Raw genomic sequence first — 18,210 nt, 5'->3', positions numbered from 1 at the left:
GACTGAAGGCCTTCCTAACATCCCCTCAGCAAAGGCACAGTGGAAGTCCCTGGAGACATGCTGCAATCCCGCCCTGCTCTCAGGAGCTCTCACAGAGAACAGGGACTCAAAGCCAGCCTGTGTTCCTGGAGGACTAGGATCTCATGGAGGAACCCTGGGCCCCTCCCCATGTCACCCAGAGCCCCTCAGCTTCTATCTGCCTTACACATCTGCCCTCAGGCAGAGGCTACCAGGCTGCTCTTCAGCAGCGGCAAGCCCCCAGATCCAGGTTGAAACCCAGCCCAACCACCCAGCCCAGGGAAGGGGCTGAACCCCCTCCAGGCCAGAGTAGCCAGGTGGGTAGACAGGCACACCCGAGTGCAGAGGACAGGACAACAGACCGGAAGGCGCCAGCACGTGCAGGGTTAGAAGCCAGTCACCTGATTTCGGAGCAGGTTAGTTTGAGCTACGAGATGAGCCTGCAGTTTGCCTTGGCACCACTGGGGGGCAGCTTTCTCAAGCAGCGAGACAGGCTGAAAGCCGGTAGGGGAGAGGTCAAGGCAAAGGAGGGTGGAGAGACAGGAGGGAGACGGGGAGAGAGAACAGAGACACAGATATTAAACGCGAAGTCCAAACGCCCTGATGCAGTGACAGACAAGCAAGACACCTTCCTGTGAGGTGGCCTAGGAGGGTGAAAGAATTAATGGAGAGCCCAAAGGGGCAGGGGGGCACGGCGAATTCCAGCTGCAAAGGCAAAATGTGAGACTCATTAGTAGGGCAGAGGGACTCAGCAAGCACGGTCCTGCCCCAGGGTGATGTGCGGTGTTCCAGCTGAGACGGGGTTACCCGCGACAAACCCTATGGGGCAGTTCTGCTCTGTCCTATAGGGTTGCTATGAGTCGAAACCGACTTGATGGCACACAGCAACACCACACACCAGGTGGAGCAGGCACAATTCCACCAAAACCCAAGTGAGGCCTTGTTCATTCTAGAAAGTGACCTCAGAGGGGAGAGAGGGGCCAGAGGCAGGGCAATACCACAGGTGGACTCTCTCACTTCCCACCCTGGGTTGCAGCACCACCCCAACCCTGTATTCACACTGGCACTTTCTCCCAGGCTCTACGACCTTGGACTAGTAAGCCCATCTCTGTCAATAGGGCTGATGACTCCTACAGGCCCATGGCCCAGGGAGCAGGAGAACCAGATGAGCAAATGGAGCAGGTGAGTGGGGAAAAGAAAGGGGAGGTGGACAACCCTGGTTCCCTGGACTCTACTCGCCCCCTGCCCGGCCCTCCACCTTACCTTGGCAATTTTGGCTTCATCCTTCTTTTTGGCGGTTTGGAGGGACTCGTAATGGTGCCGGGCACTGTCATAGTCCACTAGCTTCCGCCCCCTCTTGGCAATGCGTGACTGGGGGGACAGACAGGGTAAGAGACTGAACAGGGCCTGACACCCATGCTGAGCCCCGACTAGGCCCAGAGAAACTGCCAAGGAGGGCACAGGAAAGTCCAAGGGGCCCAGAGCCTTCAGACCCTGGGGCTCAACACTCCCTTCTGACACACATATGAGCACCTGATGCCTGATTCCTTCGGTGGCCAGGAGCTCACCCCAAGAAGTCAAATCATTTCCATGGGACATCACCCCATCTGTCAGCACCAACAGCCAGTGCTGTGCGGAGCTAGCCTCTCCTCTTAGCACCTGAAAGACGTCCTTGTGCCCATCCTCTCTTCCCCATCCCCCTCAGGCACCTCAGCCTCTCCGTTGGGGATCTTCGTGGTTGGGCTCTGGGGCCTGTCAAGGGGACCTGACCACAGGCCCAGCACAGTGGTCACCCTCTGGCTCCAGACCCCTTCTGCTCTGGGATGCAGCCTCTGGGGTCCCACTCACCTAGTGGAGGCCTTGTACACTGACAATTCCTACAAGTACCCAGGGCCCAAACTGAAAAGGGGCAGCTGGCTCTCTGAACACACAACCCATACTACTATACCAGAGACAGGCACCCCGGGTAAGAGGTGACACACCCTTCTTCAGCACGTGGAGCACAAGCCTGGGTAGCTGTGGGCACACACACAGGCATGCCTGACACACCTCAGGCAATCACAGTCATCCCACAACACACACAACATACACATATACACACATCCACTACACACACACCATACACACACACAATACATACACACACACACCACACACATATATACACATACACTACACACACACAATACGTATACACACACACACCACGCACACACCATACACATATATACATATACACTGCACATACACCGTACACACACTACACACACACCATATACCACACACATTACACACACACCATACACATATATTACACATGTGCCATACACACATACCATACACACACATATACACACACACTACACACACACCATACATACACATATACTACACATATACCATACACACACAACGTACCAGACATATATACACATACACTACACACACACCACATACACACACCATACACACATACATATATACACATACTACACACATGCCATACACACCATGCATACATACGCACTCACACCAATGGGGTCTCCTCCCACAGGCCTCAGGCTCAAAGAAACAGGGCCTGAAGCTCCCCATGCAGGAAGGCCTAGGTCTGGGGAGTCAGGGCCAAGAGGGCTGTCCTCAGAGGGAATGGCCTCTAGGAGGAGGGAAATACCAGCCCAACAGAGGTGCCTGTCTCAGGGCACAGCTACCTTAGTCCCTGGCCCACCCCAGGCTGCACCCCTCAACCCTTCTCTCCCTCTCCAGCGCTGAACACTAGCTGCAGGCCAAAAGCAGGGTGGCTGTAAAGAGAGGCCTCTCACCTTGATGTCAGGGAACTGGCCCAGGTACGTGTCCATGGTCAGCAGCGCCTGGTCCACCAACTTCTGGTGGAAATCCATCCAGAGCAGGTCGTTGTTCTGAAAGAGCCAAGAGCAGTGAGCTGGGCCCCTAAGGAGCCTTCACTTCCCAGGGGCCTGGAAGCAGAGGAGTTGAGACCTGGGGGTCAGCTCCAGCCTATCGCTTCACAGCTCCGTGGCTTCCCAGAGCTTGTTTCCTCCCTGTAAAATGCAGTGACAACTCCTGCCTTCATGAGTTTCTGTGGGTGACTGTGAGGATCAGATAAACCCAGGTCTGGTAGGGGCTTTACAAGTCATGAGACACAACACACAGACAAGGGCATCACAGCACGCTATGCCCTCCAATGCATCCTCACAACAGCCCAGCTGAGTGCCAAGGCCTTCAGAGGAGAAGGACCCTCAGGTACGGGCAGTGAATTGTGGGGAGTGGTGGGTGTGGGGGTGGGACAGCCCAGGAAGAGCTCTGTGACGAGGCAGAGCCCACTACCCACACGCACTTCGGCGATCTTGCTCGCCTCGTCCCTGCCAGGCCAGTCAGGCTCGTACACCTCCTGTAGACATTCGTTCAGCTTCTTGGAGGCCTCGTGCATGGCTGTGGACAGAGGGGCCACATCGTAGCCAGGGCTGTGGGGGGCTGGAAAGGGGAGCCACCCTTCCCACCCACCCTACTCCCAGAGGCCGGGGTGGGGGTTGCAACCCTTGTCCATCCAGCACAGACCTGGCCTGCCACTTCCTCCCAGTCCTGCCACTTCCTCCCAGCCCTGCAGCCTTCAGCTCTGAGTTGGGCAGGGACCGTCACCGCACCCAGGCCTACAGGGGTGGGGAGGGCCCCAGGTCAGGTCTGCTCCAGAGCCCTGTCTTCCTCTTACCTTTGACAGAGGCCAGGTAGGTACGAAGGTCCTTCTGCAGCCGGGTGCCCTCAGTCTGCAAAAGGGAAAGAGGAGGACACAGTCAGGCCAGGCCGCTCGCCCCACTCCGGACCCTGTCCTTCCTGCGGCACCCCCCAGGGACAAGCCCAGGCTGGTCTCCTGACAGCTCCATGGGGTGGCTGTCCTCCAATGATAATAAGACACACCTCATCAGGTTACTGGGGGATCAGAAAGATGAACATGTGAAAGTGCCTGGTCAGACGTGGCACCAGTGCCTGGAGGACACAGCTCTCCCCTCTGTTCACAAACACAGGCCTGACTGTGCTCTTGGCATGGGGCAGGAAACTGCAGACAAGCACCACCCCTGCCCAGGGACTGGTCTCCTGGGGTTACTCCCACAAGAAGATGCTACCTGCCTACCGACCATGCTGGATGCTTCCACGTGGCAGCAGAGAGGTTGTGTGTGGAGGGCTTAAGGTCAGCACAAAAGATGTCATATAAAAAAAAAAAAATGGGGGCATGGGGCTGCAGAGAGCAAAAATCTCTAAGAGAAATGTCTTGAGTCTGCCAGAGTAAAGAACGTAGCCCTGGGCGCACGTAATTCTTATGAACGTCAAGTTTGAGGTCCGTTGATACAAGCATCAGAGGAAGACACAATGAGATACCACCTCACCCCATTAGAATGGCAATGACCAAAAAAACCAGAAAACAAGGTGTCGGAGAGGGTATGGAGAAACTGAAACCCTCATCTATTGCTGGTGGGAATGTAAAATGGTGCAGCCACTGTGGAAAACGGTTTGGTGGTTCTTCAAAAAGGTGAACACAGAACTACCATGACCCAGCAATCCCAACCTAGGTAAATACCCAGAAGAGGTGAAAGCAGGAACACAAACAGAAACTGGTACACCAATGTTCACTGTGGCACTTTTCATAATAGCCAAAAGGTAGAAACAATCTAAATGTCCACCATGTGGTATATATGTACAATGGAATATTACTCAGCCATGAGGGGAAATGAAGTTGCGATATATGCCACAACATGGATGAACCTTGAAAACATCATGCTGAGTAAAATCAGTCAGTCACAAAAGGCCAAATACTGTAGGATCTCACTTATATGGGATAAGCAAACAGATAGAAACCAAAGACTATTAGTGGTTACCAGGGGTGGAAGAGAGAAAGAGACGGGGAGTTTCTGCTTCGGGCTCACTGAGGTTATGTCAGTGGTGGCAGAATGACTTGGAGAAGGACACTGAGAGTGGGTGCACAACTTGGAGGATATAATGGATGCCACTGTAGCAACTGTTGAATTGGCATATGTCCTGTTGTGTATATTTTCACCACAATAAAAAATTTAAAATGATAAGAGGAAGAAACAAAGTGCAGCCTACAAGCATTCAACCTCTCAGGAACTCCATGGGGTGGCGGGCGGGGGTGGGGGTGCGTTGTGCTGGTGTCTGTGGGAATGGGATGAGGAAAGAACATCCCAGTCCTGACACAGCCGCGCAGAGCACAGGACGATTCGCTGTTCTGCTGGTTGAGATGAAGACTGAAGAATTCCTGATGTGATGCTGTTGTACTCACCTGATGTCATGGAATCTTTCAGATTCAGCTTCCCTCCCTGCCTGACATCCATCACGCCAGCCAACCAAGCCTTCTCCACCCCCTTGGACCCTAGCACCTGCCCGTGCTGCGCCCCAGTGAGGGATCCCGCGGTGCAGGCGGCCGTGTTCCTGCGGGCCCAGGCCGTACCAGGGCCCCTTGTGCCTCCCAGACAAGGCTGCACTGTAGCAGGCCCGCAGAACAATGTGCCACATTTCCAGGCCGCCCTCCCCGCCAGGACCCCCTCAGCTGCCTCCTGCAGGCCAGCACCCAGGCCAGTCAGCCCAGATGGTGTGTGTTGGCTTCCAAAGTGGCCCCTGGCCCCCCAAACAGGACTTTGAAGTCTGAGAAACAACTCTGGAGGTTCCCTGGGGCCCTATCATGCCCCTTGCAGAGCCAATTGGGAGCAGGATAGGATTCTGGAGCCACTACCCACTTTGGCTGGCTCTCTAGCTCCGCACTCGGGAGCCACAGCACATGGCCAGCCCAGGACCAACACCTGCTGCATCCTCCGCGGTGGGATGGGCTCGGCCAGCACTCCCCGCCCCAGACGTACCACCTGCAAAGGGCCCTCCGCGTCCCCCTCCTCAACGTCAGCCCCACCAGACCTGGAGGACCAGGGCCCCCAACCTTCCCAGGGAGTCTCCTGTATGGACCGCCTTCTGGCTCCAGCTCTGACTCCTGCCCCTCTGCAATCAGTGCCATGGTATCTCCACATAATACCCACTGATACCCACTTTTAGCAAACACCGATCTGGGCGAGCCCTGGGGACAGAAGGGACGAAGACCTGCCCCACCTCAATGACAGGCAAGCAGCAATGATGAGCCCAGGCACCTGTAGGCCCCAGCAGCCTCCAGAGAAAGGGGCCTGGCTGGCCTGGGAGGCCCTGGGAGGTTTCCAGGAGGGCCCTAGCTGGGTCTTGAGGTGCCGGGGGTACAAGCAGGCCCTCCAGGCTTTCTCAGCACCAGGACAGAGGGCAAGTGCTACCTGTTACCAGCATTGAGAGGGTCTGGGGCAGGCTGGGTGGGCAACCTATACCCTCTCCTAGGCCCAGTCCCATAGGAAGGTGTGGGAGATCCATTCCCTTGGAGACAAAATTCCTGGTCATTCCTGCCCCTGACTGGTGCTGGGCCCACCACGCTTGGTGTTCACAGGTAAGGATGCAGGAGAAACCTGCGCTTCCAGAGCATCCCATGCCAAACCAGCTCACCTTTCCCAGGGTCCCCCATGCTCTGCAAGTTGGCTGAGGCCATGCTCACTGTAGCTCCCTGAATTCATGCCCTCAAGAACAGCAGCCCTCACACCCTTCCCAACCCAGAAAGACGCCTCAGGCCCCAGGCATCCCTCCACACCATCACATCCAGAACTGCCCCCAGAGCGGGGGGACCCAGGGAAGGAGTACCCCAGAGCCTCAAATGAGACCTCAGAACTGCCTACCCTCACTACCACCCTCGGCCCCTGAAAAGCCGGCCAGCCCACTCAACCTGGAGGCAGAGCCCCAGCTCAAGAACCCACGCCCTGCCCACAGCTAGCAGCCAGCAGCAACGGCTATCTTCAGCCCAGGCCCCTCTGACAAAGGATCAATGAGTGAGTGATTCCCTGTTCACAGACAGGGCCCCAGGGGGTGATTCTGATGGACAAGCAAGCAGAGCACTCCCTGAGGCCAGGCCACAGGGAACTTCACTCTCATGCCCCTGCATTCCTCACCCTACTCCAAACAGCCAGGTGCTCTGGGGAGGTCCACCACCACCATCCAAGGGCTGGAGCCCAGGACCAGGAAGGACTGCTGCTCAGGTCTCTCCCCAGCCCAGAGAGCCACCCTCAGGACCAGGGAGTTAGCTCCATGAGGGAACTAGAGAAGGCAGATTGGATTTAAATACTCAAACCCCTGCACCAGCTGAGTGGCCTTCGAAGAGTCACTTAACTCTAAGTCTCAAGGTCCTCATCTGCAAAATGAAGACCCTATTAGCACCCACCTCCAGCACTACAGGATCATGTCTGTGAAACGAGTATAAGTAATACCAATGCCCTAGAAGGCTCTCAGAGCAGCCTTCAGCCCACAGAAGCCAGCTGGGGGAGGTACACACCCCGGGGCTTCCAAGGGACAGATCAGAAGCCAAGATTTTGGGTTTCCATCATTTTCCAGGTGAGGAAGCTGAGGCCCAAGGGGCAGGGGCTTGCCCAGGGCCACCAAGGCAGATGTCCTGCCATTACCTAGGCCTGGAAATGTCTCCTGTTACTGGCCTGCAGGACAAGGAGCATTGGTGGCCCCACCCCTGCCCTGGGAGCGTCTCTGGCTAAGTCCTTCTGGCAGGCCAGGTGGACTTTCCCAGCATGCCCCCTGGGCCTTTCCCAGCTTGCCCCCTGGGCCTTTCCCAGCATGCCCCCTGGCCCTTTCCCAGCATGCCCCCTGGCCCTTTCCCAGCATGCCCCCTGGCCCTTTCCCAGCACGGCTCCCAGCCCTAGCCAGTGTACTCTCAAGGTTTACCACGGGCTCTGCCCCAGGTTCCAGTTCAGTGGCAGAGGCTTTGGTGGGCACTTCCGTGCTTGCTGAGGCCTCCAATATGGACGAGTACAGAAGCCTAGTCTCACCCAGCCCCCGGCCTGGGCCTTCCCCGTCCTGTTTCCGAGCAGAGCTTAGAACCTGGCCTCACTCCCTTCCCTGTTCCCATTCCTATGGCTCCTCCTCTGGCCTTGCTCCCCATCGTTTACTCACCCTCACCAGGGCTGGCCTGCAAAAGGCCCAAAGCCAGTGGCCAAGTAACCCCTCGCTCCCTGCTACCTTGGCGCTTCCCAGGAGGGGGAATTCCAGGGTCATCTCACTCCCCCTTCCACTGTGCTCAGACACGGCCACAGAAGTGGATCATTCCAGACTTAGCGATCTCTGTGGGGAAAGGCTTCAGGGGCAGCCCAGGCAGTGTACTCGGAGTCCTTTGGCTTGGAAGCCCTCCCTTGTATCTAACCACTGCCCCCAGGCTGCCACCATGAGCAAGCTCCTTCTGCCACTGGCCCCTGGTCTTGGTAACAATGCCCTTAAAGTCCCTTCCAGGACCTGAAGTCAGACAATTATGGGCCTGAATCCACTTCCTAGGCTGAATGGCAATGGGAAAATTACCCAACTTCCCTGAGTCTCAACTGCTTCATCTACAAAAGAGGAACGATGATACCGTCTGCCTTACAGTGGAGTAGGGAGGTGTCTAAAGACCATCTACAAATGGCCTGGCCTTGAGCCTCCACACGGTCAGTCACAGATGGGGATGATGCCCAAGCCAACCCAGCAGCCCACCCCATCCTAAACCCCACAGAGGCCACTCTCCTGGCTAGAACTCCTGCAGCCCCCCTGCCTTGACACGAAGCTTTCCAGGGGCTGGCCACCATCAACTGCCTGCTCCCGCCCACTGCCACCCCTCCTATGTCCTACAAGGACCTAAAGTGCACCTCCCATTTCCCCTTTTTATGTCAGTACCCCTCCTCCAAGAAGACTTCCATGACCTCAACAGCGTACACTGACCCCTCTCTTCTCTAGTCTCCCAACTCCATAAGGCTGGCTCTTGACATCACCCATCTGGCCACCACTGTTCCATTTTCCCAAGTTCCCTAAGGCCCGGGGCTGCCCACACTCACCAGCTGCTTGTTGAAATTCTGGACACACTGTTCAAACTGCTCATCCTTAGTCTCATCCGCCTTGCCCAGCTTCTGGAGGACCTGCCGCGGCAGAGGTAAGAGGAGAGAACATTACCTTGAGGGAAGGAGTGTCAAAACTGAGTGGCCACTCACCAGACCACAGACCCCTCCCCACCCCCTAACCCAGGGCCTGGGAGGCCTACAGCCAGTATCATCCCAACCATCAGTAAGTCTCCTGGCTGCTGGCATCCCCAAGGGCAAGGCTGAGTACACCAAGTCTTGAAACCCCTGCCCTCTATCCAGGGCTCAGCCAAGAGGAGGCACTTAGGACAGGCTCGATGTGGGACTGAAACCAGGAGGAGGGAGGCTTCCAAGACAGCATGAGGGGCAAGGGTGCCCCTCCTTGCTGATCTCACACTGCACTCATGGGGCTCCACCCCTACTCTGGCTGCTGAGAGCAATCTGAGCATGAGAGGGGGCCAGGCTGGGGGAGCCACACCTCCCTACATGACTCCATCTTCTGGGCCCAAGGCCCGTGTTACCACAGAGAAAAGCAGAGCAGTCCTAGCCTTGGAGGGAACACTCCACAACAAGGACACAGACAGCAGAGCCCAAGGGGCAGCTCCCAATCCAGCAATCTGATTTTTCAGATGTGACCTGTTTAGCCACCTTCTCTCACCTTCCACGGTCCAGCAGACAATCCTGAGCCCACCCTTCAGCACACTCACACAAGCGTACACATAGACACTCAGGCAAATAAAGGCATACACATGGACTCACAGCCACACGCGCTTACTCCCAACTGGAACTCTCAGAGGTGGACTCTCCCCTCTGATGGGTCACAGCTGTCCCTTCTCAGCTGTGGCAGGGAGAAGGAACAGAGGGCAGGAGGGGGAGATGGGTAAGTAAAGGCAGAGAGGGAGACCCGAAACCAGAAGGGGGGAAAGGGCTAGAAAAAAGGAGGAGCTGGACCAGTAGCCAGAGCCCTAACCAGATGGGCTGGCCCACCAGGTCCTCCCAGGTTTCCCTCTCTCTGCCCCTCCAGCCCCATAGCAATATATGAGGAGAGAGCGGTGGGGCAGTAAAATAGAGATGATGGAGGCGAGGGTGACAGTGAGAACAGAGGAGAGAAAGACAAAGAGATGGGGGGCTCACAGAAAAGGAATGCTAAAGCAGAGATGGAGTGGGGTCATACAGAGGGGGGCGGAGACGAGGGTAGAGACACAGAGCCATCTCCCATGGGGAAGCAGAAGGTACAGCTGCAAGACTGTCAGAGGTCTCTCCAGAGGAAGTGGTCAAAACCCAACATGAAGGATGAAGGAAATAGGTGAGGGGTGGAAGGGGGCGGTAGGCCCAGGGCAAGGCGGTATAGGTGGGGCTGGGCCCAGTGCACAGACAACCCATGAGCAATAGGGATACCCAGTGGCTGCCCAAGGCCCCGGGTCATCACCAGTACCGCCCTCAGATACGTCCGCCTTTTAAAGCCCCTGAGGCGCATCCAGCTCCTGTGTGAGGGATGCCCAGACCCTTCCCATCCATGACTCCTCTGGGAAGCCCAGCCCAGATGCACGGTGTGGCCAGCCCCTCTCAGGACCTCTTTCTCACCTTTCAGGGCATCTGGCCCTCTCTCACCAGGCGCCCGCTCTGTGTTCACCCTGGCCCCCAAGCAATGAACCAGACACAGGCCCAGCCCAGAGACAGAGGGAAGTTCCTGGAACTGTGGCCTCAGACCTGACCTGGGAAGACTTCCTGGGGGAGGTGGTTGCCCAGACGGAGGGGAGAGCTTGCAGCAAAGGTGAGGAGACCAGAGTAGGGGATTCTGAATTGCTCCAGGTGACCAGAGGTCATACAGAATGTTGAGGGAGGGTGAGAACAGTGGGAGGGGTGGGCTGGGCACAGGAGAGGCGGACCCACAAACAATGGTGAGCTGCAATGGTCAGGACACATCTGTCCAGGCAAGCGCAGCTGGCAAAGGCTGACACTCCAGGACACTGGGGTGAGAGGAGGGAACCAAGTGCAGAGTATCAGCACTTCCCTCAATCCACACCCCTCCTCAGACCTCACCCCCTGATGGCCATGTCCGCTGGGTCTGCGGAAGGAGGTGAAGCCTGGGAGGTACTGGCCCGGCTCAGCACTAAGCTTGGGTGGGTGACTCACCCCCACATGCCAGACACCATCCCACAGCCTCCCCCGCTTCCAGCCCTCCTCCACAGACGAATGGACCACTAGGTGGGAAAGAACTCCAGAAGTCTGTGGGGGGAGCTGTGGGCCCACGACCAGACAGCAGGGGCCACCCAAAGGAGCCAGAGTCCACCAGAGGGCAGGGCAGGGCCTCAAAGCATGACCATGTCTTCTTCCTGAGGAGGTGGGCTCCGAGAGCAGAGGTCCCCAGTCCCCGCCCTGTCGCCAGGGCGCCCAGCTGAACACCTGTTCCCTGACAGCTGAAGCCGCTGAGGAGATCCCCAGGTCCTGAGAAAGAGAGGCCAGCCCAGTGTGAGAGTGGCCTGGGAAGGAGACCCCTCCAGGCAGTGGGAAGGCCCCTGAGAAACGGGACTCCCACTCTCATCAGCCTCTTAACCTCTCCTACCTCTTGGAGCCTCAAGCTTCTTGTCTGCAAATGAAGATAATACTAGCACCCGGCAGAGGTACTCAGATAACGTCGATGCCCTAAAAGGCCTTCAGAGCAACTTTCACACAGCTGGGAGCTGGGCCTGGTCAAGACACAAGACAGAAGCCATGTACACACACTATACAAGGTGTGCACGTGCACACAGCAAACTCCTATTCATCCTTCGAAACCTTGCTCAAGGGACACCTCCTCTGTGAAGTTCTCTGATCTCTCCACAAACCACTCTGTACAACTTAGGGCCTGGGACCTAATTTCCTCATTGCTGTGTGATATGTGTGAGTGTCTGCCTCTCACCCTGCTCCACCCATGACAGCCTGTGGTCAGAACAACATCCCAGCCATTTCTGTGTCCCCAGCTCCACAGAGGGCTGGGCACAGGGCAGATACACAGAATATTCCTGGTGGTCGGGGGCTCATTACAGCCATGGGCTTGAGGAACGCCCCGTCTCTCAGCCTCAGTCTCCTCTTAGGCAAAATGGGAAAACTAGTGGCCTAAAGGAGCCCTGGTGGCATAGTGGTTAAGAGTTCGGCTGCTAGCCAAAAGGTCGGCAGTTTAAATCCACCAGCTGCTCCTTGGAAACCCTTTGTGGCAGTTCTACTCTGTCCTATAGGGTTGCTGAGTCGGAACCAACTCAACGGCAATGGGTTTGGTTTTTGGTTATGAGCCTAAAGTACTTAGCAGAGTGCCTGGCACACAGGAAGCATTCTGTAAGCCTGAGTCATCAGAATTAGGGTTAGAGCTAGTATACCACTAACATAAGGGCTGGGTCCCTTTTAAAGACTTCCCCAGCCCTGAGAAGGCAGTGAGTATCCAGCCTATGACTTACCAGCTGTGTGACCTTGGGCTAACTGCTTAGCCTCCCTGTGCCTCAGTGTCCCCACCTTGGAAATGGGATGATAAGAGGGTGCGCCTCTGGGTGTCCAAGTAAAAGTACCACGCAGGCAGAGCCACAGCAGCCCAGGCCAGAGGAGAGGTGCAGGAGAAAAGTCAGTCCCTCCAGGCCCAGCACTGCTCGCTGCCTTGTTTAACCTGCCCCCTCTCAACTCCTTATTCTGAAACCACTGTCGTGCAGGCTCAGAGGAGCGCTCAGTAAGTTGGTGTCAGCCTTGGCCTCAGCTAGCCTGCATGTCACATACACGGGACTGCACAAACACAGGACGTGATGAGGATGCGAGGTCCAAGCTGGTCCCCAGGAGCTCCTGAGAGCAGGAAAACAAGCAGGCTCCAGGTGCTGCCTGCCCCTGCACAGGGGACCAGGACAAGGCACTCTGCCTGCACTCTGGAGGAGAATGCCTGCTGGGTGGAGAAGAGGCCTTTCTGAGGCCCTGGAGTTACCCTCCCTGTTACCTAGGGGCTGTCAGCCACACAGGGGTCTGTCCCCACCTCCAGGGGAGGTGACAGGCTGTTCTCTCAGCTCCCACCAGTGTCTTCTCAGAGCAGCCAACTTACCTAGGAGCAGACACATGCACTCATACACACACACACACACACACACACACACACACACACAGAGTTGTCTACTTGCAGAGCACCCACTCAGAGCACAGTCGGCAGTGGCCTGCTCTGTGCTGAGCTCTGGGCAGGATGAGATCACAGACGGCCACAGAGGGATGGGGCCTCTGGGTATCCAGGAGGAGCCTGGCCCAGCAGGGTCATGGGAGGCAGGACAGCAAGCTGGGTTCTGAAGGGTGAGCAAGAGCTGGGTGAGGAGGAGAGCCTGGTGGCACAGGGACAGGATTAGCACTGTCTGTCCAGGTTACTCTGGGGGCAGGGGACGGGAAGGAGAAGCCAAGACACTCACACTTATCGTGCACGTATCACTTTGTAACAAAGAGCAGGCTTTCTAGCCACACAGCCAGAGGACAAGCACAAGTCCCACCACATCTGTGTCAGTGCAGGAGGCCAAGGCAGGCCTGGGGTGGGGCCGCCAGGCAGGTGGGTTGGGCAGGCCCACATAGCCAACAGTCCAGGAAGCCTTATCAGTGCCACTTGGGGTCAATCCTATCAGTTTCCTCTCACCACATCCTCCAAGAGTGGCCAGATCTGAGCAGGCTGAAGTGCCTCAGAAGGGGATATTTCCAGGGCAGGGCAGAGAGGAGCGTCTGTCTGGTGGCAGGAGTGACAACGTGTCTGCCCACCTGGCAGGCTCCAGAGCCTCCTAAGCAGTGCCACAGTTCAGCCTCTCTGAGCCTCAGGTGTGATGACAGCCCCTCCCTGGAAGGATGGCGGGGGGGACCACATTAGGCCTCTTACTGCAAGAGAGAGACTTGGGTTGAGGGATGCTGGCAGAGAGCTTCCCATGGCTGGGGGCGAGGAGGAAGAGTGCCCTTCCCTGCCTCTCAGGATGCCTGCCTCTCACAGCCCCAGAGCCCTAGGGGAAGGCTCTGGAGTCAGCCCAGCTCACTACAGATGTAAGGATGGGCCAGGCAAGCCCCCGGGGCAGAACACCCAGGACCTCTCATACTGGAAACCTTGGTGGCATAGTGGTTAAGAGCTATGGCTGCTAACCAAAAGGTCGGTAGTTCAAATCCACCAGGCACTCCTTGGAAACCCAATGGGGCAGTTCTACGCTGTCCTATAGGGTCACTATGAGTCGGAACTGGCTCAACAGCAAGGGGTTTTTTATACAGGTACAGCCTGCGTGGGTGCAGCTGGCCAACTCAAGCGGTAGGAAATACCCCACCCCCACCCCAAGCAGTCTTGTTTGAACCAAGAGTTGTTACCACTTGGAGTTCCGGCACTTTACAGACATGAGGTGTCACATGTGGCAGGAGGCAGGTGAGCCCAGGTGAATCAGGACCCTGACCCTAAGACCACGTGGTGAGGAGTGCCTGCTCTGAGCAGCCCCACATCAGGAAAGGAGGCCAGCGTGTGTTCACCTTCCTGACCCTGAGCTCAGGACAATGCCCTCCTGGGGGCCCCTGCAGCCCCCCTGCATCTGTGACCACACACCTGCACATCGGTACTACACAGGGCAGGGATAAGCACTTTCTAGAACCCAGGACCAATCCTGTTGGGCGCCAGCCTTCAGGAAGAGCCAAGACTAGGGCCCAGGGTGGAGCTCCAAGGGAGGCAGGGGCCAGGTGGGCATGGGCCCAGGATGGATGTGAGAGGCAGTGGGAAAACTGACTGGCCCAAAGACCACCCCCCGCCACCCCAGGCCTGATTCCAGCACTAACTTCATTTCTTTGGGCCTCAAAAAGGGGCTCTTGACCAGAATGGAAATGCCTTTGTTAACAAAGAGAGGATGGGGAGAGGGGGGAGCTGTGCAGGGTCACATAGGAGGCCAAGGACAAGGGTCCTGGGAGCCCACCCACCACAGCCACTCCCCTAAGCTTGGGCCTCAGTATTGACCACAAAGACCCACATTCCCAGTAGCCCGGGACAGCAAGATGCACTGGGGGCTTCTCCACCAGGGCCCGAGTGCCGGCCATGGCTCTGCCCTGGGCGGCAGGACCCACCCCACCCTCCACTCAGCTCAGTGCCCAGCACTCCCACCACCATACCCCTCACACAGACCCTGGCCTGAACCCAGACGGCCGCATCTACCTCATCCCTCTCAAGGTACTCACCCCCCAGACACTGAGACCCCAGACAGTGCATCTCACCTTCACCTTCCTCAGCATCTCCTCAGCACCTGCCCAGCTGGCTCAGGAAGGGTCAGAAGCGGTGGAGCTCCGCAGGCTGGCTGAGTGTCATCACCCCACCTCTTCCTCCCCAGCACAGCCTGCGGCTGGGGGAGACAGGATGCAAGCACGAGCACCCTCGGCCTGTGCTCCCCAGGTGGGCGGGGGCACACAAAACACACAGGCAGAGGCCACCATGAGACACTCAGCCAGGCTTTCCCATGGACCAGGCAGCTGGCCCTGCTCTGAGGGAGACAGCCCAAGAGGTCACAGTGAGGAGGGGGAACCCAGAGTGCAGCCCCTGTGTCCCTACAGCCCCCTCTGCCCACCTGCCCTGTGTCTCTGGCTGGCAGACTGGCTGACTGGCTGACTGCGTTCTCTTCACTGGCGCCCTCCATCCGCCTCCTTCTACCTTCTCTTCCACAGGGCTGAGAAAGCTGTGGCTGACAGCAGACAACCTCCCTGCTCTTCCTGCCCTGATGCCTAATGGCCCTGGGTGGCCTCATCTGCAGTGCCCAGGAACAGAGAGGAAGGGGACCAGCCTTGGCCTGGCCTCATCACGGAGCTCCAGAGACCTGCAGCCGCCACTGGAGGCAAGGAGACTCCTGGACGTTCTGGTGACACTGGAGGTCTCGAGGACCCCACCCCTGGGAGGCAAGCCTGTACCAAGACCAGGGTCCGGTTGGGGAGGCAGAGGTGGGCACCCAGGCAGAGGAAGGGGTTAGAGGCCCGCCCACCTTCCTGTCCTGCCCAGTGGCCTCCCACTGTCCGGACCACAAGCATGGGGGAAGATGGTGCCATCACTGAGCAAGGGAAGTCTGGAATCACTGGGGACAGAAGGGGCCTCTGGCCTGGGACAGTCCTGCAGGCACTTCGTGAGGGCCCAGACTACCCCTCAAGTTCCCAGCCCTCCTCCAGGCTCCTCTTCCAAATGCCAGCTGCCCCTGCTCCCAGAGAAAAGAAGCCTTCTCTCCTGGCTGCTGGTGCTACCCTCCCTGCCCTGGGCAATGAGGGGCTGCTCCCTCTGTGAGGTGTCCCACACTGAGCTATCTCAGCCTGCTCCACACAGCCATGTAGAGGGTCCGGGTGGCCTCCAATGTGCTAAGCACCATGCAGGCAGCGCCACAGTAGCCCAGGCCAGAGGAGAGGGACAGAAGAAAATCAGTCCCTCCAGGCCCAGCACTCCTCGGTGCCTTGTTTAACATGCCTCTCCCAATTCCTTATTTTGAAACCGTAAACTTCAAAAAAGGTTGAAAGAATAACATGACAAATTGCCACATACCTTTCACTGGTATACCCCAATTGTTACCACTTGTCATATTTGCTTTATGTCTTGCCAAACCACTGGAAAGCAAGTTATAGATATCATGGCCCTTTACCCCAAAATACTCCACCCCTAAATACTTCAGCATTTTCCCTAAGAACAAGAAAATTCTACTAAATACCAGTAATACTTAATATTTGATAATATTATCTAAGATACATTGCATATTCAAATATCCCTAGTTGTCCCCAAAATGTCCCTTATGTCTGGGTTGGTTGTTTTTAATCTACAGTCGTCATGGTTCACACATTGCTTTTGTTGTAGCTCTTCTCTCCTTTAATCCAGAATATCCCCCTGCCCCCCAAATTATTTATTTTTGTATTTTTTAATTTATTTATTTTTGGTCTTTCATGACATTGACATTTTTTTAAATGCAAACCTTAGAGAATGTCCCACATTCTGAATTCATCTGATTCACATTTTCCTTGTGATTAAATTCAGGTTATACATTATTTTGCAAAAGTGCTACAGAAAGTGTGTTGAATTCTTCCAACTGCATGACACTGGAGGGATGTGAGGTCATTTTGCCCCGTTATTGGTTGATCACTTGGTCAGAGAAATGAGTGCAGACCTCTGCAGTAATGTTTTCCTTGGTGATTACTTTGTACGTTTTGTTACTGTGTAAATGTCCACCAACTTCTTACCAGCACTTTTAGCCAGCTGTCACGGAGTCAGCTTCGACTCAAGGCAACCCCACGTGTGTCACGGTAGACCTGCACTTCATATGGTCTTCAGTAGCTGATTTTTCAGAAGCAGACCCCCAGGCCTTTCTTCCAAAGCACCTCTGGGTGGACTGGAACCGCCAGCCTCTTGAACATGTTAGCCATTTGCACCAGGCAGGAACTCATCAGTGCTTTTAGCATCCGTTAATACTTTGCTAGCCACAGAAGACCAGGCCCGTGGTCATCTGGAAGCCTGGTAGAAATGAAGAACTTCTGGCCCTGCTCTGAGCCTGCTGTCTTAGACCCTCGAATCAGACTTCGCATCAGGACAACGCCCCAGGTCCTCTGTATGAACACAGAGGTCTGAGATACTCCTCTGTGGTCACTGAGGAACCAACTATTCCACCAAAAACAAAAAAAAAAAACCAAACCCGGTGCCCTCAAGTCAATTCCGACTCATAGCGACCCTACAGGACAGAGCAGAACTGTCCCATAGGGCTTCTAAGGAGTGACTGGTGAATTCAAACTGCTGACCTTTTGGTTAGCGGCCTGAGCTCTTCACCACTGTGCCACCAGGGCTTAAAAACCCAGTGCCATAGAATCGATTCCGACTCATAGCGACCCTATAGGACAGAGTAGAACTGCCCCATAGTTTCCAAGGACAGCCTGGTGGATTTGAACTGCTGACCCTTTGATTAGCAGCTATAGCAATTAACCACTATGCCACCTTTAGGGCTTACTAAATTGTGACCTCCATAGTCCTCTCATTTTCATTCCCTGGCATTCTTCTATGAAGAAAAGGAGCCCTGGTGGCGCAGTGGTTAAAGCAACGGACTGCGAACTGAAAGGTCGGCAGTTCAAAACCACCAGCAGCTCTGCGGGAGAAAGATGTGGCAGTCTACTTCCATACTGATTTACAGCCTCGGAAACCCTATGGGGTCACTATGAGTCAGAATCGACTCGACAACACTGGGTTTTTTTCCTTCTACCAAGAAGAGCT

At 56.0% G+C, this 18,210-nt stretch overlaps 1 protein-coding gene across 13 annotated transcripts in view; it reads right to left on the bottom strand.

Moving 5' to 3' along the window:
* The window catches only part of BIN1 (bridging integrator 1), a 69,324-nt gene that overhangs the window by 20,025 nt on the left and 31,089 nt on the right, over window positions 1-18,210 (bottom strand). For 5 of the 13 annotated variants that reach the window (XM_064287357.1, XM_064287348.1, XM_064287351.1 and 2 more), the window contains exons 2-6: window positions 8,970-9,050; window positions 3,743-3,797; window positions 3,371-3,465; window positions 2,838-2,933; window positions 1,282-1,389 (exon numbers count right to left, since the gene is read on the bottom strand). In XM_064287357.1, the coding sequence (XP_064143427.1) occupies window positions 1,282-1,389; window positions 2,838-2,933; window positions 3,371-3,465; window positions 3,743-3,797; window positions 8,970-9,050 (435 nt within the window). Of the gene's footprint in view, window positions 1-419; window positions 513-1,281; window positions 1,390-2,837; window positions 2,934-3,364; window positions 3,466-3,742; window positions 3,798-8,969; window positions 9,051-15,170; window positions 15,394-18,210 lie in introns of those variants that run through there. The other 8 variants (XM_064287356.1, XM_064287358.1, XM_064287359.1 and 5 more) reach the window with 3 other exon arrangements.

The sequence above is a fragment of the Loxodonta africana genome, chromosome 6 (genome assembly GCF_030014295.1).
Source record: "Loxodonta africana isolate mLoxAfr1 chromosome 6, mLoxAfr1.hap2, whole genome shotgun sequence".
In the NCBI taxonomy this organism is placed as follows: Eukaryota; Metazoa; Chordata; class Mammalia; order Proboscidea; family Elephantidae; genus Loxodonta; species Loxodonta africana.
The sequence above is the reverse complement of the archived record's forward strand: the minus strand, read 5'-3'. Positions and strand labels throughout refer to the sequence as shown.